The sequence below is a fragment of the Thermobia domestica genome, chromosome 4 (genome assembly GCF_964235325.1).
Source record: "Thermobia domestica chromosome 4, izTheDome1.hap1.1, whole genome shotgun sequence".
Classification (NCBI taxonomy): domain Eukaryota; kingdom Metazoa; phylum Arthropoda; class Insecta; order Zygentoma; family Lepismatidae; genus Thermobia; species Thermobia domestica.
In genome coordinates this window covers 245377111-245404772 of record NC_137457.1, presented here as the reverse complement: position 1 = coordinate 245404772, position 27662 = coordinate 245377111, and the positions used below count along the sequence as shown (strand labels likewise).

Genomic DNA, 27662 nt, shown 5'->3' with positions numbered 1-27662 from the left:
CGACAGCTCTGACTGGGTACAGAATCAAAACAATTAGTTATTGAAATTTATTTTAGCGTACCCGGATGTCGACCCCTAGTCCCTTTAAGTATTTTCATTTCTTTTCTTAGTTTAATTAGACGAGGGAAATTAACGACATCCCAGACTGTGGCGTGTCTGCGCGGGGTAGCCATCGGTGAAGTTTGGCAATAGAAATCACCGATCCAAAATTCAGTTTATTTAATTTTTGTTTATTTTGGCAAATCGCTAATTAGGGATATCTTAACTATTACTCTAATTTCATTACTATCCTTGAATCTTCTAGTTTCCAAGAGGTCGGATGATTTTTTTTCTTTTTCTCCCTTTTGAAATTCTAAATTAACGCCGTCTCTAACCTTCCGGAGGATTTTCGGGCCCCTGCTGGTTTGGGCCGGATACGGGGATCGGATTTCAATCTTACAACCAAACTCTTGTGGGATTGGGATCTGATGGACACAGAACTTGCATCCTTGGCAGCAGGGCGCTCCTTGAGTCTACGTATTTGAGTAGACCACCCTTTTGGCATGTTAAGAATATTTTGGCTATGGATTTTGTTGAGAGCGAAATTCGACTTCTAACTTTGTAGCGTTAGTTATTTCTCACTTAAGTCTTTGTTGCCCCTATTCTTCGTCTTCCTTCTTCTCTATCTCTCTCTCTCTCTTCATTCCTTCAAGTTTTTTTCAAATTTTTCAACCTTCCCCCCCCCAAGATTTTGAACTTGTTACTTACGATTTATTTAACGTACAACTCTGATCTGAAATTACCAGCTGAGACGTTGCAAGACACGATTCATGAATGGAGTAGATAATGATTGGGTCCTCCATCACATTTTGACCTACCGCTGAAATGAACAAAGACTTAGTATTTGACGATACTTCGATTACGTTCTTTCACCGTCGTTCCTCTTAAGTTTTTTTTAATCCGTTGGTCACTTTCCTTTCTGTTTTGTTTTCAATTACCTTGTAGTTAACCTGGGCCCAGAAATTGTATTTTGATTTACCTAGTTATATCTAGAAATGCTCTGTGTTACGTGCCTGCCTCACAAAGTTTTTTTTTCCTTCATGATTTAAACACAAATTGATTATATAAAAGTTAAAAATTTATAGACGCGCGGTATCAGATAAAATTTAATTTGTTTCCAAATGTAATGTTGGAAGTCATTTGTTTTCTTGGACAATATTGCAACCTTGTAAAATTTTATTGTTGGGGATGATTAATTTAAATGTGTGCGCATTGATTATAAATATATATATATAGAGAGAAATAAATACTTCGAAATATATGTGTAATTAGTATGTGAATATGATGTTAAAGTAAAAGTATGATATTAAATGTATTATGAATATATGTAAGAGCGCTCGTGTCTGTCCCCCTAGACGTGTATTGGTTGCTATAGTTTACCAGAAGTCTTCCGACGAATTTAAGAATGTAGATTTTGTTAAGAATACCGCCGTGCACTTAGGTAATTTTCCTTTTCTTCTGAATCAATGTAAGTGATAACCTCTGTAATTATATAATGGCATGCATTGAAAAAATATCGGCAGGTCTAAACGTAACCCACATCATAACAAATATTATCCCTGAGCAATTAACCTAAAACCATTGTGGAAAGTGTCCCTTGAATCCGTCTCACCTTCATATGTATCCTGTGACTTGACCAATTTTTTTTTATCCTCAATTTGAACCATCATACTCCGTACACCTGTGGAAGATAATTTTTTTTTTAATCCGAACCATGTATAAACATATACGAAAGTGATCTTAATGAAAGGTCTCGTGAAGTGTCCCAGTGTTGGATAAATAACTTGAAATTATTCGATTAATAAATTTGGAAATAGACCGTCTAAGAGGAGAAACTTCCTCTAGTGAAAGTGATTTTCTCGAAATCCCTAGATGGATATAAACGTAGCAGTGTGCGATTGCAGATACAATCTGTTAAGAGTTATAAACCAAATATAGTCGATGAATGTTTTCTTTTCGTAAACCACTAGATATATATATATATACATATAGAGATATATATAAATGACCACAAACTAAGTTAAATGGAGCGAAACGTTTTGGACACTACGACTAGTGCGTGAGTTGTGATTTGGACGCTCGAAATTATTAATATTTTAATATCTCGACGTGAGGTAGAGACTCATATAAGTTCTAATACACCAAAAGTTTTTTTTCTTTCCTCTTTGTCCAATTTTTTTTAAGTGAAATAAGTTTTTTTTCTTTTGCGTATGTCGCAAATCATCATTTTGCTTTAGCATGCCTAAGATATGATACGTGTAATTTTTTTTATCTTCTTTTTCATTTGTCAATATGATTGAATATATAAAAAATTACTAAAATATAATACTATGTACTCTATTAATATATAACCAAGAACTTGTGCTTTTAATATTTTCGTCATAATTATATGTTTGTCTTTCTCTTTTCACTATGAATGTAATAAACTATTTGTACCCTTGTAGTTAGTTGGTTTCCTTTAACCATATATACACTGTCCTGAGTGAGTGAGCGAGTGAATGCATGATAGATTTAATATAAGCAATTCTAGTGATATCATTTGTCATATTAACATCTGTAATATATGTGTCATGTTTTAATATATGTGTTAAGGTAAATAACCTAGGTCATGAAGGACCTTCACTAACGGTTTAAATCGGCTCGAGGAGTGAAGCAAAAATAGCAAGGATAAGCCTAAATACGACATCTTTCTTCCAGGAAGTCGAACCTTTTATTGATACGATACCTAAATTTATATTGAGTTAATAAGTTTGTTTTTTTTTCCCTTGGCTAATTCATATGTGTGGTCGATCCTAGAGGACAGAGTTCAGATGCTGGATAGCTATCAATCACCGGTTGGAATAACTTTACCAAGAATTAAATTTTACTTTTCTCATTTCCAGGTCTAGGTCTGGGCAACCCCATGATCGTGGTGCCTGGAGCTAGGTCTGGGTGGTATGAGGGAACATGTGTCTATTCTAGAGCATTCCAAAATTGATTAGTCGTTAATAACATTTAGAATGATTCATATTTCAAGGACTTTACCGACCTTTTACTATATTTCCGGAATTATCCAGTAATCTGCTTCTTATTAAAATACCCTATTTCTTTTCTTTCTTCTTTACCTACCTCCTTCTTTTACCCTTCTACTTTCTTCTCTTTCTTTCCTATTTCTAAATGAAAGAAAACGGAGTCATGATTGAGAGTAGTCGCTATTGGCACGGTCAATAAGTTGTTTCGATGAGTTTTCTTCGGGAGTCCGATATGGAATAATTAACAATAACAAAAGGTTTATTGGAAGTTACTCTATTGGAAAATAATCTGGATTTCAATCAGTAAGTGATCTTTCGTAATCGTCCTCGTTAAAGAAAATTAATTTTAGCGACTCCTCTCCAACCTCTACATTAGCTCTTTTACCTTCGTTTTTTTTTTAACGGTTTTCTTTCAAATATTGGCTAACTGTGACAGGATCTGTTGCCCTAGAAACGACGGTTTCTATGGCAACGGACAGACGTATTCTTTCAGCATTGGCGACCGTTGACATCGGACAGTTACCATGGAAACAATTGTTTTCCCTGGTAACGAATCTGAAATTATTTATTAAACACTGTTTAGGATCGAGCACATATTGACTTGGTCACAAAAGGTGGATAATTAAAAAGTTACAGTGAGATTAAATAATTATAGTCATTGGCTGTTCTGCTATCTTTGTCTCTCTCTGTAGAAAGGGGGAAATGAAGGAATTTGTCAAAGTAAATTCTAAAATTTGAAAATGCTGGAAGTTGACCCAAGGAGGGAATTAGATAGGAGTCCCTTAATTTATGAATAGTACCTGATTAATAAGTCTTGTTAGTTGATAAGTATATAATTGCATGTGTTTATATTGTGTCTTTTTGGGTGTAAGCTATGGCAACCAATAGAGAAGTCGTATCACACGAGAACGCGGAAGTCTCATGTACACAATGTACATTAGAAAGTAGTGAGAAAAGATCTCGCGTCTCTCGTAGGCTAGTGAGGTGTCACGAATGTGGGCTGAAATGGATTCATTTCAGTTGTATTAATTTAGAGGATACTGCTGAAAATGCAGAAAAGGTCCGGGCTGGTGAAATAGTTAAATATTGTAAAGAATGTGAAGGGAAGCTCCACCAGTCGCGTGAACCCATGAGTTTATCCTCTGAGAGAGAAAAGGAACATCCCGATTCAGACGGTGAGCGAGGGTATAGTACTCCGAAGAACCGAGGCCAAATATCTCCAGTGGAGATATCTGACCTCGATGATGATGAAAAAGATGGGGATCCAATTGGTGATAAACCCAAAGAAAAGCAAAGGAAGACTGTGTCATCTAATAATGACGCTCTCCTCCTTTCATTGCAACAAATGCTACAAGAAATGAATGAAAATAACCGGGAAATGAGACGCGAAATAAATGAAAAAATAGATAAGAATAGCCTGGAGATGAGACGTGAAATAAATGAGAAATTTGACACCTCGAAACGAGAAACCGAATCTCGATTCGAGGTATTAACCCAGAAAATCGACAACATATGTTTGGACTTTGCTTCCTCAATAACCACATTGAGGCAGCAAACGTCTACTGAAATTGATTTGGTCAGATGCGAGGCTCAACAGTCCCTAAAGCAACTTCAGCAGGAGACTGAGGGTAAATTAGATAATGTAAATTCTGAAATCGAACAAATAGATACCAAATTGCACAAGATTAACAATAAATTAGAAACACAGCAGGCCGAAATTGATAGTTTAAAGTCAACCTTGTCGGACTTATCATTGAAAACCGAACTGGAAGTAACTGACCAGAAAATTTCGAAAATTCAAAACGAAATAGTAAATATTCAAAAGGAAATGACAAAATCTAGTCGCGAAAAATCAGAGGTAACCTATCCTTTCCCCGGTAGCGATTTCTCAGAAATATTACCTGCGATAACAACTACATGTAGCGCAGGAAAAGAAAATTTAATGTCGGTTGATGCACGGGATATTGCGACGCACTACCCCATGCATCGGTCAGAACCAAAGTCGTGGTTCAATTCCAATAGTGTGCCGAATCAGTCGAGTGTTGTGACGACTACGGTCACTAGCGTGAGTGCTCCCTCCTTACATGGAGGTATACAATCACATAGCGTGTTGCCGGGAAAAGGAGATGGGTGCCATTCTGAGTCGTTGTTCATGGGTGCGATTGGTCCGGGGATGGAGCCCAACATATTTAGTACGACTAATAGAATCCCTTTTAATTACATGGGTAATTATAACACCGCTACTACGTCGTCGGTGGTAAATCCGGTGACGACTCCGATTGTGCAGGATAATATGTTAATTCCCACTAACTATTCCCCTGCTTATGTTAGTATGGGTTCCAAGGTTTCGCTGAGGGACATCGAACGTTTTCCCACTTTTGATGGGAATATTACCAATGGACAGCCTCGTGTTTTTCTGCGTAGATTGCAGCAGTGTTTAGAAATGTATCGGCTGACCGATAGAGAACGTTTACAAATAGTGGAAAAACTTTTAATTGCAGCATCAGGCGCGTGGTTTGCTTCTATTAAATATAGAATCCATACGTTTGACGATTTCCTGATCCTTTTCAAGGAAGAATACTGCAATGAACATATAGAGAGGCTTCAGAAACGCAACCTCCAATCTTTAAGATATGATCGAGCCAAGTATGGGTCCCTTCTGGACTATGCTTGGAAGATCATAGAACTGTACTACCAGATTGCAGAGAATCCATCGCAAGCCGAACTAGTAGACATCATAGTGAACGCTCTTTCACCAGATGAGTCGCGGGCTATTGCTTCCCACTTGTGCCAAACGGTGCGAGAAGTTACGTCACGCCTAGCTGCCCTGTGTGGGAAAGAAACTGGAGGCCCACCAAAGAGGTATTTCGCCAGACAAGCAAAGGTCGTGAAACCCGTGAAAAGCAAGGCAACGGCAAGTTGCCAAACGGACTTTCTGAGTTACACCCAAGCTGGATCTCGCTATCCGAGTGGGAGTGGCTCAGAAAGCAATCAATATAATGGTCGACGTCTGTTCCGTAACCGACCGATGTTTAACAATCGCCGGGGTTATCGCCCCTATGACCGCACAATGGGGGAATCGAACCCGAATAGGGACGATAATAGGAGGAACTTTAACGGGGCGTACCGGAGAAGAGAAAACGGTACTGGTCAAAACGGCAATGTTAACAATAACTGTGCAAGTAGATCTCAGAATTCTGCCCCTTCGCAAATACCAACTAATGGCGGAAATGGAATTCTAGCCACTCGAGGGATTGATAGTCGCGAGACCGCTGTCAAATCGACAAACTAATTCCGCAACTACCTGGTGAAATGAGGAAGGATAGTTATATGAGTTGTCTCTTTCAATATCTCAGCTGGAACTCCTGTCAGTTCTGTTCCTTTGTGAACATTTGAGCAGTTAAATTATTGAAAAATTGTGCTGTATTACACAATCTAAAAGGTGAAAGTATCGGAACTCACAATTTCCAGAATCTTAAGCTTTTCAACTGTACCGAGGACAAAAAACGGGAACTTCTATCTCAATACCCAAAGTGAATGTTACACTATCTCATTTGAGTGCATGAGTGTATGAGTGAGTAGTTAGTTTATTGGTATTAATACATGTTAATTCTATTCAACAAAATTTTGTTATTCAAACAAAATTTTTTTTAACGACGCCGGGGAACTGTAATATGCCATTACAGTCTAATGATATTATGTTTTTAATAGGAGGGTGCCCGAAATTTTTTGCACCGACTGTACTTGATGTTTAACAAAAAATTTCTGGCTGTTCATATAATTCGTAATTTTATTTGTTATTCTATTTCAAATTAACATGGAAAAACTGTAAAAAAATTCATTGGGAATGATAGTTTTGGGAATCAATATCTTTATTTATATTTTAAATTAGTTATAAGTCTTGCATATGTATATGTAAATGGATTATTACAATTCTTACGGTGTCAGTGCTATCCGAAAATATAGATCCACTATTGGACGGAACTTTCCAGATCAAATAACCAATCTAAAATTCGACAGAATTTTCAGGACCACCCTTCACCTCTCTTTTAGATACCTAGGTCCTTCTAAAAAACTAGTTTAATCCAGATTCTACCAAATTTTATTTGTTTCAAAGCCCCACCGCCAAAATGCTTAGTTTTGATTGGCTGATAAACCCACGCTATGATATTAGGGCGCAATTATTCCATTCCACGCCGAAAAGTGTTATTGAAGACACTGGATTTGATCGTCGAGCTTAAAAGGTCGCAACGGAGTGAGAAAAACTGCAAACAAGGTAATATTGGGACTTTATTAACGTCCAAAAGATCACTGGAAGTCTTGGGAGCCATGAACTCTTAAATTACATAGTAAAACTGGTCTAAAAAATCTGAAATAGTAAATGCAAGATAGTTACGCCATGTTTTCATCTGTGGATCGCTATGGACAGGATTCAACAGTAGTGTGATTTCCGTCTTTCTTTTCTTAAAACCGGGTCTGAAGATCAGTGTTTTCCCCTAATATTTTCACCTTCCAATTTTCCTGCTAATTGAGGGTTACAAGACCTGTCCATAATAGATTTGTTTATGTAGTTAGTGAGTGATTTTTTTTTAATTACATACATGGCGGTATCTAATTTTGTGGTAGTCAGTCCAGTAATCACAATGCACGTGTAAATTTCAGTAAGGGCTCCTATCTGACTCCCAAATTGGGAGTCCGGCTTCCAGCGGGATGAGTTGAACATGTAGTTTGTTCCGGGTTCCTGCCCCTTCAGGGCAGGGGTCCTATTGTTAGCTAATACTCCGATATGTCCCCTTAGGGCATCGATTAAACAGGTTGATTTCAAGAATATGATTTAGTAAATATAAGGGCCAGTTGGCCCTGTTCATTTCTTTCCTTTCGTTACCTTTCATAGAGCCGATTTAACATGGTAAAATCTGAATAATTTCTGTGTATATTTATTAGTATAACATGTATTAATGTAGTGTGTAGTATGAATGTGGCATGATGTGTCTTGTAGTTCGAGTAGTATGTGTATATTTGTAATGTAGTATCAGTGATAGTGATAATTAAGTGATGAAAGAGTGTGTTGGACAGTGTAGTATTTACTATGCGATAAATTTTTATTACTCCGTCATTAAGTGAACGTAATATAGTATAATAATTCCGTGTACAAGGTCACATTCAGTTGTTCAAGGGTTCATTATATCGTCGCTAGCCCTAGTGTCAAAAGTCAGTACTAACCGCCATTCTTCTGTCGAGGTGCTTAGTGATTTAGTTTTCGTGAAATTGACCTTTCTTTTCAAAATAAAACCTGGAAGGTATAATTCACAGCCTATATGGATGTACAGTTAGGTCAAGTGACCCAAAATTAATATATTCTAAAAAATTTCAACATTCTGCCTAGTCTAGAAATCTAAATATTTAAATAAATAAACAATACGTAAATTTTTAACAGAAGTCGGGCGATATGATGCTAGTTCTTCGCTTTGAAATTATATTAGATGTTCATTTTTCTTCGTGGCTGCAGAAGCTTATTGTTGCTGCAGAATTTCATAAACATTAAACATTATCGCAGATAATTCTAGTTTCAGTGAACATACATAGGATTTTTTTTTCTTTCTTCTTAATAAAGCTACCAGGTATTACATAGTATTGTGTGTGGGATGAAAGAGTCTTGGGTTCGAGTGAGGTTGTCGTGCGGTGATCGGAGCGGGAAATGTTTGTAGTGATTATAGATTTTAAAGTATTATGATGAAATGTGTAAATAGGCTGGGCGTAGATAGAGGAAACAGGGTGTTTGTAGAATATAGCGTCGTGGCAAATGAATATTAATGTGAATATGAATATTAATAAGTATATGAATATTGTAGTAGATGAATATAGAATATAGGACACCCATATAGCTAAATATATAGTAGCCCAGTGAATACTTCGCCGTGTGTTGATATATATAGATATTGAATAGATATGTGTGGCTACAAACATCTCAAGTTCTGACCCCTGCACCATAATATCACGCGGACCGGAGGGCGATATATAGTCGGACTACGGTAATACTTTGTAGTTTTATGTGTTATAATAATAATCAACCATAGTAATACCATCTGATAGAATAGGTAGCATCATATAATCGCAGACTAGACATATTGAATAATAAATTATGAAAAGACAGTAGTAGTTATACAACAGGGCTGTAGTGAATTATATTTTCTGGTCGGTTTTAAAATAGAATATCCTGCTCCGTGAGATTTTTTTTTTCCCACGTTACCTACTCGGGCTAGCTTACAATGTTCATGGAGGCGACAGCTCTGACTGGGTACAGAATCAAAACAATTAGTTATTGAAATTTATTTTAGCGTACCCGGATGTCGACCCCTAGTCCCTTTAAGTATTTTCATTTCTTTTCTTAGTTTAATTAGACGAGGGAAATTAACGACATCCCAGACTGTGGCGTGTCTGCGCGGGGTAGCCATCGGTGAAGTTTGGCAATAGAAATCACCGATCCAAAATTCAGTTTATTTAATTTTTGTTTATTTTGGCAAATCGCTAATTAGGGATATCTTAACTATTACTCTAATTTCATTACTATCCTTGAATCTTCTAGTTTCCAAGAGGTCGGATGATTTTTTTTCTTTTTCTCCCTTTTGAAATTCTAAATTAACGCCGTCTCTAACCTTCCGGAGGATTTTCGGGCCCCTGCTGGTTTGGGCCGGATACGGGGATCGGATTTCAATCTTACAACCAAACTCTTGTGGGATTGGGATCTGATGGACACAGAACTTGCATCCTTGGCAGCAGGGCGCTCCTTGAGTCTACGTATTTGAGTAGACCACCCTTTTGGCATGTTAAGAATATTTTGGCTATGGATTTTGTTGAGAGCGAAATTCGACTTCTAACTTTGTAGCGTTAGTTATTTCTCACTTAAGTCTTTGTTGCCCCTATTCTTCGTCTTCCTTCTTCTCTATCTCTCTCTCTCTCTTCATTTCTTCAAGTTTTTTTCAAATTTTTCAACCTTCCCCCCCCCCCAAGATTTTGAACTTGTTACTTACGATTTATTTAACGTACAACTCTGATCTGAAATTACCAGCTGAGACGTTGCAAGACACGATTCATGAATGGAGTAGATAATGATTGGGTCCTCCATCACATTTTGACCTACCGCTGAAATGAACAAAGACTTAGTATTTGACGATACTTCGATTACCTTCTTTCACCGTCGTTCCTCTTAAGTTTTTTTTTAATCCGTTGGTCACTTACCTTTCTGTTTTGTTTTCAATTACCTTGTAGTTAACCTGGGCCCAGAAATTGTATTTTGATTTACCTAGTTATATCTAGAAATGCTCTGTGTTACGTGCCTGCCTCACAAAGTTTTTTTTTCCTTCATGATTTAAACACAAATTGATTATATAAAAGTTAAAAATTTATAGACGCGCGGTATCAGATAAAATTTAATTTGTTTCCAAATGTAATGTTGGAAGTCATTTGTTTTCTTGGACAATACTGCAACCTTGTAAAATTTTATTGTTGGGGATGATTAATTTAAATGTGTGCGCATTGATTATAAATATATATATATAGAGAGAAATAAATACTTCGAAATATATGTGTAATTAGTATGTGAATATGATGTTAAAGTAAAAGTATGATATTAAATGTATTATGAATATATGTAAGAGCGCTCGTGTCTGTCCCCCTAGACGTGTATTGGTTGCTATAGTTTACCAGAAGTCTTCCGACGAATTTAAGAATGTAGATTTTGTTAAGAATACCGCCGTGCACTTAGGTAATTTTCCTTTTCTTCTGAATCAATGTAAGTGATAACCTCTGTAATTATATAATGGCATGCATTGAAAAAATATCGGCAGGTCTAAACGTAACCCACATCATAACAAATATTATCCCTGAGCAATTAACCTAAAACCATTGTGGAAAGTGTCCCTTGAATCCGTCTCACCTTCATATGTATCCTGTGACTTGACCAATTTTTTTTTTTTATCCTCAATTTGAACCATCATACTCCGTACACCTGTGGAAGATCATTTTTTTTTTTAATCCGAACCATGTATAAACATATACGAAAGTGATCCTAATGAAAGGTCTCGTGAAGTGTCCCAGTGTTGGATAAATAACTTGAAATTATTCGATTAATAAATTTGGAAATAGACCGTCTAAGAGGAGAAACTTCCTCTAGTGAAAGTGATTTTCTCGAAATCCCTAGATGGATATAAACGTAGCAGTGTGCGATTGCAGATACAATCTGTTAAGAGTTATAAACCAAATATAGTCGATGAATGTTTTCTTTTCGTAAACCACTAGATATATATATATATACATATAGAGATATATATAAATGACCACAAACTAAGTTAAATGGAGCGAAACGTTTTGGACACTACGACTAGTGCGTGAGTTGTGATTTGGACGCTCGAAATTATTAATATTTTAATATCTCGACGTGAGGTAGAGACTCATATAAGTTCTAATACACCAAAAGTTTTTTTTCTTTCCTCTTTGTCCAATTTTTTTTAAGTGAAATAAGTTTTTTTTCTTTTGCGTATGTCGCAAATCATCATTTTGCTTTAGCATGCCTAAGATATGATACGTGTAATTTTTTTTATCTTCTTTTTCATTTGTCAATATGATTGAATATATAAAAAATTACTAAAATATAATACTATGTACTCTATTAATATATAACCAAGAACTTGTGCTTTTAATATTTTCGTCATAATTATATGTTTGTCTTTCTCTTTTCACTATGAATGTAATAAACTATTTGTACCCTTGTAGTTAGTTGGTTTCCTTTAACCATATATACACTGTCCTGAGTGAGTGAGCGAGTGAATGCATGATAGATTTAATATAAGCAATTCTAGTGATATCATTTGTCATATTAACATCTGTAATATATGTGTCATGTTTTAATATATGTGTTAAGGTAAATAACCTAGGTCATGAAGGACCTTCACTAACGGTTTAAATCGGCTCGAGGAGTGAAGCAAAAATAGCAAGGATAAGCCTAAATACGACATCTTTCTTCCAGGAAGTCGAACCTTTTATTGATACGATACCTAAATTTATATTGAGTTAATAAGTTTGTTTTTTTTTTTCCCTTGGCTAATTCATATGTGTGGTCGATCCTAGAGGACAGAGTTCAGATGCTGGATAGCTATCAATCACCGGTTGGAATAACTTTACCAAGAATTAAATTTTACTTTTCTCATTTCCAGGTCTAGGTCTGGGCAACCCCATGATCGTGGTGCCTGGAGCTAGGTCTGGGTGGTATGAGGGAACATGTGTCTATTCTAGAGCATTCCAAAATTGATTAGTCGTTAATAACATTTAGAATGATTCATATTTCAAGGACTTTACCGACCTTTTACTATATTTCCGGAATTATCCAGTAATCTGCTTCTTATTAAAATACCCTATTTCTTTTCTTTCTTCTTTACCTACCTCCTTCTTTTACCCTTCTACTTTCTTCTCTTTCTTTCCTATTTCTAAATGAAAGAAAACGGAGTCATGATTGAGAGTAGTCGCTATTGGCACGGTCAATAAGTTGTTTCGATGAGTTTTCTTCGGGAGTCCGATATGGAATAATTAACAATAACAAAAGGTTTATTGGAAGTTACTCTATTGGAAAATAATCTGGATTTCAATCAGTAAGTGATCTTTCGTAATCGTCCTCGTTAAAGAAAATTAATTTTAGCGACTCCTCTCCAACCTCTACATTAGCTCTTTTACCTTCGTTTTTTTTTTTAACGGTTTTCTTTCAAATATTGGCTAACTGTGACAGGATCTGTTGCCCTAGAAACGACGGTTTCTATGGTAACGGACAGATGTTTTTCTTTCAATATATAAGAAAGGACTTAAGTGGGAATATGAAACAACACGTTAACTCTAATGATCGTTAATCACCTTTTGTCCTGCGGGTACTGATATTGTACACGGAAGTCGAATAGGAAGAAAGTATTGTTTCCTCATTTACATTCAAAGACCTCATGATTTTACTATTTCAAAATATATAAGAGAATGCAATTGAACTATTTTATTTGTTAAGGAAACCTTGCAGAATTCTTTTATCTTGCGAGTTAGAGTCAGTGACGACCAGAGGTTTTATTTAGAAAAGAAGAGCAGCGGCAAATATATTCTCTAAGCGGCAGCATTTTTACTGCATAGCGAATTAATAGTTTATAATATAACCTATATTAGAATATAACAGGACTGGAGGGGCAGTCAGGAGTTGGACGGTGCAAATATAGATCTAAAATCTGACTGTCACCTTTTTGCATTGTTGTAACAAACTTTCCTAGTTATTCGATGTTTGTGATAATGAGAAAAAATGTTAAATGCCAACGTTGCCATCGCAGAGTATGTTGAACAATGTTGCCTGTCGATGTTTGTATACTACAAAATTTCAGTGTTTTTGTCTTCTTAATTTAAAAGGTACAAGACCGTATCAAGCTAAATGGTCCATTCTGTATATATTGGTGTTCTAAAAATGACGCCCATGAACTAGAGAGCCTTATTCTACAAGTCAAAATAAAGTGAAAATATATACATAATTGTGTACAATTCAGTTTGTCCTTCTCCCATAAGAGTTGCAATTGTGCTATTTGCAAACATTGAACAGAAACAACTATGGAGTATCCATCAAACCATCTAATATTATCATCAATTCCTTATTCAGGGTAACATAATATATCATTTACCTCTCACTTTGTATAAAAATCGCAGATACCCTAAACATTTCAGCCAGTCTACCTTCGTCATCGACATAGAATTACCATGTCTACGCTTGCTAGGTACGAATTTTTACATATTAATTTACCTTGTCCAAAAAATGTTGACAGCATTTCTTTGTAACATATAACACAACTCCTTTAAAGCTTTTAACATAGTAGAACGTGGTCCAGAGGGTAATAACTCCCCCCTTGAGAAACGTTTATCACTATCTTAGTAATGTTTCTTAGGGTCCTTAGAATCAAAAAATAGTTGTTATTCAACATGTAAGTGCAACACCTGGGTCCTGGGGTCCTTAACCCTTTAGCAACCGGGTACATTTACAGACATTGATGGGATCTCTTTAAATGACCGTAGATCAGACCATTAGTGCAACACTGGAACACATTATATCTCAACGGATTTGAAAGAGTGAATGATTTCAGTTTATGTAATGAACGGGCCATTTCTGTGTACAAAGGAAAAATAATTGACGGATATTTAAGGACAATTCCCTAAAAACAAAAGTCCTTTTTCGCGGTTCTTTCACTTATTACGTAGCAACACTGCAAACTAAGTGAATAATACAATGAATTTACGTGTTCTATTTTATGTTCAACTCAAATTGAAAATTTCGTCTTGATCCATCAAATAGCAGCAGAGGAAATATGTATTTTATAGTTTTCACAGGATTGATAATAATTGATTTTCATGGAAGTACGAGTATGACTTTGTCAATGTTCCGTTTTATTTTTCTATCTATTACACGTGATACGAACTAATTTTGGTTGATTTGATCATGACGGACTACCAATACCGAGAAGTCCACCATTAAGCTTTTATGGTCCATGGCATAATAGAAAATATTTCAAAGCAGTCATTTTACTGTTGTTCGGTTCTTTTGAAAAGACTTCTTTTTTCTGGTATTCTACAATGAATACAATTTCCAAATATGTCTGCTGGTATGTGAAGTTATCAAAGAAACCGTCGAGGTTATTGCGTAGTGCATGTATTTTTAGTGCATATGCACACAGATAATCGCACTTAATATAATGTCGGTATGTAATGTAGTTTTTAATTGTCGTAAAACTAAACAATCTTTTATATTCTTTGTGTTTTTGTCTGTCTAAAACTTGAAAATAGTAGCACATTCGCCCTGAAATCCACGTGTTCTAAGGTTTGCTGAAGAAGATTGGCAAACAAAGAAGCCAGTCAGACAAACGACAATTGCAACAAAAATGAGAATGCTATTGTGAAAAATCGAAACTTCTGTGTAATATACACTACGCATAAAACGAAACTGACATGAGGACCACATATTTAATCGGAAAAGACTTCCATAAAAATTTTCAAGTCAAAGAATTGCGGCAAGAGAGTGACATCATTCATGGTACACCTGAAATAGCTGAACAAACATCTTGCTCTAAACATTTGGCGACACGGGATTTCCGAAGACTTGGATCTGAATTACTTGCTGCTAGAAAGATAAATATAAACTAGAAAAGGAGATGATTCAAGTTTAAGCTCTTGGAATGTAGGAATTTTGCCATGGGCAGCTACGACACGCAAGAAAGAACTGACGCTTGTCGATACTGATTAATAAAATGTCTTAGACTTTTAAGTATTTGAACTTATGTATTTTGCTTATATACATTCAGCATAAATTAATTGAGTATAATTAAAGTTTTCAAGCTGTTTCATTTAAAGTCATGATCCATTCGACAGTGATTAAGAACTAGCTTCAGAGCTTCAGAGATTGTGTTGTTTAACTAAAATATCAATACTTTAATCCGAGTATTATTTAAAAAATAGTATCTTTGAATATTTAGTATCTGTCGCATTGTCTCAGGCTTTAAAGATAGCAAAACACTCTCTTGGAAAATATGTCTCCTCTTACTTTCCTTACCGGTTCAGTATATGTTCTGATGACTATGGCTATATTTGATTTTTTTTGCCCCTGTGACAGTTAACTTGGAATATTGTAGTTAAGTTCATTTATTGTATCACCACTATTATTATTGAAAATTTCATTGGTTCTATTATTATTGATTTTCATATGTTGTAATTTTCTTGGCTCTTTAATTGTTTACTATTATATGTTGCAACTTCATAATGTAGAGAGAAAGCTTAGATTCATATTTCTGTAGTACCGCTCGTTAAGCACTTAATTAAATTAGAAATACATATTCCCCTTGTGCAACAGTCTAGAATCAGATATAGAATGTTTCTAGCTTGATCTTTACGTTTCATTAAAAAATATAATAAATTATTAGCTAACATTTGATTTACCCTTTTTTCATTCATTAATTCGTTCATTCATAAAACATACATTTAGCATACATATTCAATATCAAAAGAAAGTAAAATTATTAAATTACACAATAGCAGAATAAAGATGTGCAGTGATGATATACTTACTACATTTAAAGTAAACATCTACGACTATTGCTTCAGTAAAGATAATTAAATTCATAATTCTTCTTCTTAATATTATTATTATTATTATTATTGTTATTATTAAAGTAACAGAAGTTACGTTGGCAATTTGGATGATGACACTTTAAAAAAAGCTAACTTACTTAAGTTGAAAACCTTTCCTAAGTTCACTTTTAGCTTTCTCCCTGAGATTCTGGTCGATTCCCATTGCGGATTCTTCCTAATTGGATACAAAAGAAAATATAAATTACACATTTCTTGTTAACATAAAAGCAAACAGATTTAAAACAGTAATATGCTAGTACATTAGATACGATAATGTGTAAACAAAATTGCTTTACAAAGATAATATTTTTTCATATTCTGGCTTAATGAAACGGGCTGTTCTTTAAACCTAATGAAAAACTAGATACTATCGCCTTATATTGTGAAAGCTACAAGAATATTATTACTAAAATGAAATCATGACCACAACATTTTTAACTAAGACTATATTTTGTATTTTCGCACAAACTGGCATGTATCGTGGCAGACAAAATTGCTTTGCCAGTTAATGGGGTCTGCTTTGAAACCAAATGAAGAGTATGAAAATTAAATCTATCATGTCTGTAATTTGATGTGGAGAGGAAACAAAATTGTGTTCCAAAAGTTTAAGAAGAACTCAAGTTTTTAATATAAACTATGCCAAAGTTTATGGGCATATGTTATCATAAAAGAAATCCAAAAAAGTTTCGAAACAAATAAAAATAACGTAGAAGTTTGTAGGTGGAGGAAAAGAAACTTCATCACACTAAAGACACTAAACACACTAAGTGGTCAAGGCGCTCGACAAGTAATCTAGAACACTCGGATCGGAACCACGGTATAAACATCGCCGCTACGTTCCTTTTGCATTATTTTGAGTAATCAATTTTTGAAAGAACATCTAGCACATCTATATTATAAAAATGTAAGCCCCAAATTGGAACATTTTGAAAAAAAACACACTTTTCTTTAGTAAGGGACTGGTCAGGTCCATCTTTTAAAAGGTGTTACAGCGCAATTATACAAAAATCACACATTTGTCTTCCACACAAAAGAAACGCAGACAATACCCGCGCAAGGAGTAGGCATGCTAAAACTGAATATATCGTTTCAGTCTCCATTAAGCATTTTTATATTCATTCGCTAATTCATGAAAATTTTAAGGGATGATATACAGTACATTCAGCAATCTCTACTGATTATCTTCAAATTATTGTTGTAAATTTATTTAAGTATGACCAGACCATTGTTAAGAGAACGCCCATTGCAATTAGTACTGTAATTCCGAAGGAACTACAGGACTTCCATGCCTTTTCACTCACTAAATGGCAGAAGCCAAGTAGATCATAAATCATAACTCATCTGAATCATTTTTATCATTGTCATCTTGGAGAAGAGGACCGTCTTAGTACGGCCTTTATACTTCGTGACTTACAATTATAACCTGACCAGGATAGCTGTGCGGTTTTGAAAGGATGGCGCTGCTGTTGTGTTTACATCAGTTTCTAGGCAAGCGCGGTGGGACAGGGGAGCGGAGAGTTTCACTTTGCAGTGTATCCAACGGTTTTTTAAAGTTGCAGTTTAGATGTTATGCATAGTCTTATCTCTTTACGCTTAATAAAAAACGCCGTAACTTATGTATTTATTGTAGTGAACCATTCCTGCAGTAATGCAGATGTATTGTGAATAGTGATTTATGAATGGAAATTACCAATTTAAGAACAACATAGCACAGTTGACAATTCAGTGAGCTTCTACCGTGTATTAAGCAGATTGTATAAAAATTGATTACGTTTTATTCGATTTCATTATAAAACAGTAGCAGCCTGTAAAACGCAGGAATGACAATGTCAGTGACTAAAAGATTAATTTTGGGTTGATAGCTTAGAGTTTTGCGCAATATCTTGTAACTGTAAGTTTAAATCAAGTTAAGGTTGAGGCTCATGATGCTGCTGTTTAAGTGTATGCTTATCGATTGACAAATAAATTATTTTTTCGAGTTTTAGCCAGGGAAGAATCTCGAAACGTTTCCTCTCGAGAACTGTGAAAGTCCTTTCCGCTGGTCTATTGGCGAGCGCATGTGCTTTTATTGTATGTGGTTCTGGGTTTGATTCCCATTGACAGACCAAAATTTAATTTTACAATCCTTCACTTTCATTAATCATCTGTCTCCTCTAGCATAAACAACATAATCATGGGACGTTAAAATAAAGAAATTTCATTTTTTTGTTCGAGAAATGTGAACCCTTAGGGGGAAAAGGAGGTGAAGAAATGTTTCCTTCATTTTTTAAAGATTTATGGGATTGGATAGCTTGCCTTTAGGGATTGATTTGTACAATTTGGTTCAGTGCGCCCTTCTTTTAGGATCATTATAGAAATCCAGCCCTTTGGTAGAGTTAGAATAAAAGTATTGATAAAACATCAGCGTATGGGTAGTGTAAGTATCATTGCTTCAGCACACAATAAATTTTATTTATGAGGAAAGAAATTACCTCTGGACTAACTTTGAATTTCTATCAGGTGACAAAGAATTAAATCTACTAACTGTTTTCACACACAATATAATTTTGAAACTTGGAAGCCTAGTGTTATATTTGTGTCTATAGTATATAATAATGCTCATACGTTATTCTGTTGAACATCTTAAAAGTATTTGTCGATTGACTTCAGAGGACTGAGTTTAGCCCGTAAACACAAGTTGCCTATAGTTGAAACATATCAGATGTACGGTCTTGTTTAATAAAACCTGCTCCTCCCTGTCCTCTATCTGAAAAGTCCTATATTGTTATTCACATATGAAATTCAAAGGCAAAGTCAATCGTCTTTATTCAGTTGTATTTTTAATTCAAGTGTAAGTATTAAAATGCGCTACGCATGGTTGCAAGAGGTTCGCTGGCTTTTTTTTTAAAAAAAAAAATACTGAACTGACATAACAATGGAAGACAAACTTTGTTCTTTACAAACTTGATACTTTGAAAAACTTATGAAAGTGTTATTCAAATACATATTCGCTCTAATCAATTTCAGAAGTAACATTAATCTTAGAATAACGTAATGGCTGTAAGAGTTGCCCTGAAAATGTATTTTGTATGTTTTCTTTTTTTACGTAATTCAGAGATTTTGTCTGAATTTTACTGGAGTTATAAGGAACCTTCAATTATCAGGCATCCCATTTTAATCGCTCCCCCTCCGCCGTCAATGCAACACTTCTAACCGTCTCCCCAGGGGTCCTGGGTCCACCCCCTGATTGAGATGGTACATAAAGATAATTTTGCCTAATATGTCATTATTTAGCATGGTTTAGTATTTTAAAAAACGATATTTCTGCCACATTTTGAAAACTTTATTTGAAAGTTATCAAAATGTGGCAGAAATATCTTTTTTTTTAATTACTAAACCATGCTAAATAATGACAGAGATTAGACAAAATTATTTTTATGTGCCATCTCAATCAGGGGGTGGACCCAGGACCCCTGGGGAGACGGTTAGGAGTGTGGCGGTGAAAGATTATCAGTTCTCTCTCTCACCAAACTTTTGAAGTATATCCGAATATGATGTCAATGCAAAAGAATTTTCTTACTCAAGACACCGTTTCGACAATGGATCGGAGATCACATGATCCGACATGGTCGTAATTTCGGAGATGCTTTATTTCAAAACTACACAATAGAACTTGGTTTAAACAATGAAAGCGCAGTTGCCAAATGTTTAACTTTGATTCACAATGGTGAACTTCGCGGTTTTGTTAATGGGAGAATCAGAATTTTCTTACACTCGACTGCTAAGAAGTTCGTAGTGTTAGAAACTAATACTAAATGAACGTCGCTCTGCCCCTGACTTGAGCATATGCGTGACGTGGTTTATTACGAACAAGACAGAAAGAACTGTGATAGGTTGATTACAGAACTGTGATAGATTGATTACAAGTAGTCCGGTTAGAAACACTGCTGCTTGCATTTTAGTTCCAAAACCGGCCGCCCGCACTCGTTCGCTGGTTGTGTTATACCACACTCTCAGTACCAACTTTATGTACAGCTACAAGGTCACGAAAATTCTACTACCAATGTACAATGTACTTTACATAGTATTTACCGTGATATACCGGCAAAGAACTTTTCTCTATATGTGGATGAATTTTACCTTAATTCTTCTTCATACTAACATTTGTTAGAAATATTTGATCGAGCTTTGAAGCTGAAAAACACTCATTACTATTTAATATAGACAAATCAGAATTCGGAATAACAACAGTGAAATATTGTACGCATTGTTTCTAAGTTCTTTGACACCTGATACGGCAAACATAGACGCTATCACTAAATACTTAAGCCTACGACAATCAAAAAATTACGCGGATAAATTGCTTGCGTAAATTTTTACAGGAACTATATCTCATTCATCTCATAAAAACTTGAGCTCATGTACAAGGCCCTGTGCGGGAACCCAAGAAAGCTACAATGGACCTTTGAGATAAAAAAAAAAACATTTGAAAACATGAAACAAACGTTGGTTAACCCACTTGTACTTCAAGTTCCACCTGAGTAAGCACGGAACACCTGATAATGACAGAATCATCAACGGATGGCGTTGGTGCTTGTCTTTTGTAACGAAAAATAGTTGCAAGAGATTTTCACTCCGAATGTTATATTTCAGCAAGATACGAGCAACGGGTAAAGCAATTTCGTATTCATAATTTGGAATTGTTTAGTATATTTTTTCATTAACGAAATTAAAGAAATGTTTAATAGATAAGGACTTCAGTTAGTAATATACAATAAATCATTACTTGCACTAAAGTCAACGACACAATTAACGTCTAAAATTCTTTGATTGTTCGGACGGAATGATTTCACACTATTTCCCGTGCGCTCTGCTCAGACCTACTCTCAGATATGAGTAGGAAGCCTTTTTTTTATGAAATTGTTTTACAACTATTAGACGCGGATGTGTATCCTTTTCTTATACACAAACACAAACATTGCTCAAGTTCAACATATATAGCAGTATTTTTTTAATTACCGCACTCATAACTGAAGGTCATACGAACAAACATTACGAAACTTGGAACAAGTATTACTTTTTACAGAACAATCTTTTGTGTCGCAAAATGTATTCCCATGTCCAGCCACGGAGTTTACTTTGTGTACCAAAGATTTTGCGTAATACTATTTTTGATGAATTTCAGAACGACTCGTTGATTCATTCCGGTTATCTAAAGTTATATTATCTCATTCACAAAAATACTAAGTATCTAATTCAATAGCTGCCTTCACAATAAGTTAAAGTCATGTTTAGATTGCGGGTACTTTAAACGCAACTACCAAAACGTGGTTGATCATTTGCAAAGTTTACCCGCCAGTAACATTTTCTCCACGTGGCAAATAGATATTTGTGGTAAATTGTTGCCATCAGAGGGAGATGGATTTATACATTTTTAAGAAGCTACCGAACTACTTTCTTTATACACAATGACCAAACCGATAAAAACACCATCATCAGATGCTTTCATTTTTTCATTACTCATGAACGAATAATTCCTTTCGGTGTAATGGAAATTATTTATACGTACCAACAAAGTACGCATACAAGTTCAAACACCAATGCCTTTTTAGATTCTAAGGTATTAAGGTATGCACTACCAGGCGCTAATCAAAATATTGGCCAGGTGAAATCTTGCATCGCCAATTTACAGACTGTTCTAAAATTCTTAACATGAGACAATCACGGCCTATGGACAAACACCCTACGCAAGGGCAAATTCTACCATCAACCAAACACCCCTGACGGCCTATAACGTATCCACTTTCTACGTCTTATACGGGCGAGAACCCCTACAATTGAACCACCAACAAAAATAGCGGACAGGTTAGTCATGCTGAATAAGTTTCGTGATATCCTAGAATAGAGGACGGAAGAGGCATTTCAACGCCTGAAAAAAAACGTGAGAAAAATAAGACTCCCGCGTAGTTTATTCCAGGTTCATAAGTATTATTCAAAAGATTAGCAACGTGGTTCTCTTAGGTCACTTTATAACTGCCCATATCGCCTGTTAAACAAACTTGATTCTAACACGTATCAGCTCGATATAGACGGAAAACTTGTAAGTGTATCGAAAAATAGATGTAAATTATTCATTTTTGATACACAGAATAATCCAGCATTTGTCATGAAATACAAAAGATTCCACAATACGCCTCAGTGACCATCTAAACTCAAAACGAAAAGGGGAATTGTATAGCAGTATCTATTAAAACTTTATTTTAGTTACCGCCTTCGTCTTCTACTTAAAAAATCAGCTAACGATTGCATTATTTTGATACTCACACTAACTCTTAAGCTTCTTACATAACCCGGGTATACGTTACAAAATATTAAACCAATATATTGTTTAACTACTTACCAACATCTCTTCAACCCAGGTCTTCTACACATACTATACCATACAACATTCGGAGCACTTCATTGTAATCAGTTTTCTTTTCTTTTTTTAGTCACATCGCACATTAATTGCAACGTACGTCCCTCTCTCGATATTGCGACATTTTAAATATTCGACTCAAAACTCTCACAAATTATACTATCAAAATTAAATCCCAGAAAAATCTCAGCCACGCACATATTGGTCACTAGTCGCTTACACTTAATACATTACTATGATTCAGTCACATAATAATCAATCAAAATCACCACCTTCCCCTCAAACCCCTTTTTACTCCGCAAATAATACTAAATGAAAAAGTCAGTAAATAATACAAACAACTTCCATGGGTTCACAGCCAATCACAGCGCGTAAAAAGTTTCACCTCGGAAATCAGAATCCTCAAGGTCAATTGACAACAGTACAAGTTCGGTAATGCACACAGATTCATTCCTTTAATGAAGAGGGTTTCAATTCTTTGACTAAAATATTCCAGCAAGGAATGAAAGATTTCTCTTGAACACCACTCTTGTTAGTTTTTTAAATATGAGTTTCCAACTAAAAAGAGTACCAATAAGTTGTAAACATTTCCTTTTGTCTTTCTTCAGTTAATAATGTCTAATTTTTAATGCTGACAGATTTATTTTAATTACTGGCATTGCATTCGCATCCCAAAGAACTTCCTTCAAACCTGATGGGGTAGAAATTACAATCGGGGAAGTTATGTGCAATCCCACAGGCCATTATATATAGTACATTGGTACCTCTGATATATTCTTTTCAAATCCCTATACTAGAAAGTAATTCTTTAGAGTGCTATGTCAAAAAGGGGTCACAATATTGTTTGAGTAGATGTGAGGCTGTTCATCAGCGTGGGAAAGGTTTCGCCCTGAGAACGTACCCTAGGGGTCCAAATCGCCCTAAACTAGTATGTTACTAGGTGATTGGCCATATGCATGCTCTTGCACGTCTGTATGAATATATAGAAACAAAATGAAACATGATATTTTCCTCTTGTTCTGTATGTGACCATAAACATGTATTGGGTAGTTATTAAGACCCCCGCTCCGCCCCAGACGAAGATCGTATGTGTTCATGGAGCAGACTATATGAAATGTATCATTTGATCGAATTGGTCTTAGTTGCTCAGGTGAATATCGTATTTTATGTTTTTTTTTTTTTTTTTTTTTTTTTTTTTTTTTTTGAAAACGTGGGATGAGAATTCGTATATGCAAGAGCCTGGCCTTGGGTCTGGAGTTCGATTCTTGTCGGTAGTTTACATAGTTCGGATTCCACGTCAAGTTGTAGATTTACCTCTCATATAACTTTGCTTGATCCTTCTAGACTAGATTTTTCAGAGACAATTGACAATGACATAAGAACTTTGTACAATTATGCAAGATATCAGCGTTCGGTTTTGGTTTATCTTACTTTTATCATCGACGAATGTAAGGACTTGAATTTAAAAATACTTCATTTTTATATTAGAAACTTTCTTCATTTGCTGTGGGGCTGGGCAATATTGAAGAACATTCATAATAAAGAACAATTTCCTGTAATAATTTCAATAAGCACGTGACTCATGTAACATTAAAACAACGTTTAAGATCTAAAACTTGGGTGAACTAGTGTTGCCAACGAGTCTCGGATGTTTCGGTATCGTCTCGAATTTAAAAATGTACTTGTCGGTTTGAGTCTTGTCTCTTTTCGTGCTTAGAAGTTTCTCGTTACGCTGGCAATACTAGTTCACTCAAGTAATAGTAGAGACTTCCGCTTGAGATCTTACTAGCAAGTCTTTTAATTCTACTGCATTTGTACATTTCGTTTCTACTTTCATATCTCGGTAGTTATTAGATAGGACATAAAGTGTGAACGTGAATTAAAAGCAAAGATAGAGTAGGAATGTCGAAAGAAGCATTAACACTACACTGCTCGCGCGGATTACTATTGTAGTCCAGTGGGTTTCAGTTTTCTGGTATCTGAGGGTTGGCAACACTTGTGACCTTGAGCGGTCGTCTACCTTCCTCCCCCATTTCTAGAACACCATTAGTCGAGTGATAGCACCCAAAGTTAACGCACTGATGTTATACGGATTGTTATTTTCGCATGGACTACTATTGTAATCCGTGCGAGTACTGACGTGACAGTTTGTTTTCTGTCTAACGTTTTAACTGTTCTTGTTTTGAATATATTATTTTACATTATTCGCTCAAATATATGTGATTTATATGTTAGTTTAAAACGTCAGAATAAGAACAGATACGGCAGTGGCTATCAGAAACTGAAAGTGACGACGAAAGTGTTTTGAATATAGAAGACTAAGATGAAATAGAGGAAGATGTTGTCGAGTAGTGACTCAGAAGAAAGTGGTAATGCCGATTTGGAAGAAATAGAAGATGAAGAAAGGAACGGTGTTATCCAGGAAGACAGGTTTTACGGATAATTTTACATTGGAAAGGACAGAATTACCAGATGGTATATTGATCTAGTGTTGCCAAGAAATACGCGTACACAACGTCATAACATCATATCTACACTGCATAGTTATTAAGATAGAACAACACTAAATTTGGAGTTGACATATTGGAAAAATTGTGTCACCAGTGTGAAACAGCCAGGAATTCGCAAAGATGACCACTCACTCTCTTGTTCCACGTGTTAAACGTTGCTGGAGTAAACGCTCTCATTGTTTTCAAACCAAATAACAATGATGCTATGATCAACCGTAGAGACTTCCTGCAATCTGTAGCTATAAAGCTTATCAAACCTTTTTGTGGAAGATGAAGAAACAAGGGTACCCGAAAAACATGTTTTAGGTGCAATAAGTGGATCTGCTCTGACCACAAGCACGCACTTTGCAATGACTCTTATGACTGAACCACCCAAAATTTTGCCTACTTTTGACCTTGTTTTCAAGTGTAAAAGTTAAACTTGCAAACAATTTAACAACTTCTTTTTATCTTATAACAGTTTTTAACACTTTAAATGCAATTTTCTCCTTTTATTTCAATTTTTAATCAAATAGTAACAAAATAAACGAACATTTAAAAAAATATAGTAAATTGCATACGCATTCTAAAGTTTTGTATTCTAATTCTTTTTGTGCATTAAAAAAACAAAATGTTTGCACTGAAATGTGTTCTTTATTGCTTGTGAAAACCCACAAAAATAATGTAAAAAATGCTGATTGGATAACCACTAAGATATATGTATTTATCCAATGGACTAAATCGTAATCCGCGCGAGCACTCATGTTTCAACAATTTCATGCAAGTACTGTAGTGTTAAAAACAAGAAATGTCTTACTTTGTGGGTCTTTAAATAAGAAGTTAAGAAAAAAGACTCGTAAACAGAAACACAAACGTTACACAGACAAACAAACTAACTAACCCTATGGCCTATGGAACCGGGAGGTTCAATGCCGCTTTCACAAAAGCTCTCCACTGACTTCTCGATCCAGTTTCTACTTTACATTTCTGTTTCTGCGAGATCCATCTTAATATTGTTTTCCCATCTGCGTCTAGGTCTTCCTAATGGACGTTTTCCGATTGGTCTTCTATTCAAGACTTTGAAAGCGCTTCTACTTTTTTCCATCCTAGATATATGACCTGCACACCTAAGCCTCCTAGACTTGATGACCCTAACAATGCTTGGTAAACTGTATAAATTGTGTAGTTTCTTGTTACGAATTTTTCGTCATTCCCATTCCCGTTCCTCTTGGATCGGAATATGCACCTGAGGATTTGTTCTCAAATACTTTTAGTCTATGTTCTTTCCTCAGAGCAAGCAACGATGTTTCGCAATCATACAGAACAACAGGCATGATTATCATTAAAATATTTTAAGCTTCATATTCCTCGACAGAATTCGCGACGACAAGAGATTTTGAACTGAGTAATAACACGAATTCCCTGCTTTTAATCGACATTTAATTTCTATGTGAATATGATTTTCGTCTGTTAATATTGATCCTAGGATTTGAAACTATCCACTTCATCAAAAGTATTATTTAATATTTTAACGCATCCATATTTTACCGTATTACGGTTCCGACGCAATTCCACGTATTTAGTTTTCTTTGTATTTCCTTCTAAATCCAAGTCACTGCAAGGGTTTATAGAACCTCTGCGTTTCTTCATATTGTTCTCCTATCATCCCCTATGAAATTTCCATCATGAGTCTACTCCATAACCTGATGAACACCGTTCAACTCTATTCCCTGGTTGTAATCTTTGATTTTCTTTCTAGCGTATTGCATGAGAAAGTTGAATAATAATGGCGACAACGTTACACAAAAGTGATGTAAAAATACTGTCCGCTTTTGAAATGTAGATGCGGAGAAGAATGTAGTGAATCAACTTGGTATCCCGAGACATTCAAAGGACACGATGTTGTACACCACAAACTTACTTGGCCTGAGAATTCCCTGCATCAGAGGTAAGCACAGTACCACTGAGCTAGCTACTATAACAACGTACGAAAAGGAGCATGGTCGGAGAGAAAAGAAACCCTACAATCTATACAAAAGTCCACATTGACACCTATTAAAGTTATGCTACGTGTAGTTTAAAGTCTTAATTCGTCAAAAACGTAAGATAAATAAGCTAACTGCAAATTCTTCGTATACTTGTTTTAAACCATTGAGTTTTATAAACTGTCAGCTTTAATATCACTTTGTTCAACCCTCATTATGATCTATCGATTGATATGAATATTTGACTTCAGTTGCGTGGTCTCGTTAGATTAATATGAAGATTTGCCTTTGGTTGACGCAGTATGTACTCCAATCGTATAGTGTAACTCACGATTTTTCGCATTTATTCGATTTTCCTTACGTTTATGGGTAAAATTCAGTTATTAGTATGTGGAAATAATAGAAAGCAAACCATCTAAGGAGATACTTCCAAACAATATAATAAAATAACAAAAATATCAGCAAAAAACAAAATTATGCTCGGTTTTGTGTATACTGGATATCATGATTTCTAGGGATTTTTTCAGTAGCAGAGCACGATTGCGGAAAGAATTCA

General features: G+C 35.3%; 1 protein-coding gene across 3 annotated transcripts in view; it reads right to left on the bottom strand.

The window, feature by feature from the left end:
* The window catches only part of LOC145683953 (uncharacterized), a 318861-nt gene that overhangs the window by 39876 nt on the left and 251323 nt on the right, over positions 1-27662 (bottom strand). For all 3 annotated transcript variants that reach the window (XM_081755667.1, XM_081755668.1, XM_081755669.1), the window contains one exon: positions 16334-16410. In XM_081755667.1, the coding sequence (XP_081611793.1) occupies positions 16334-16410 (77 nt within the window). The remainder of the gene's footprint in view (positions 1-16333; positions 16411-27662) is intronic.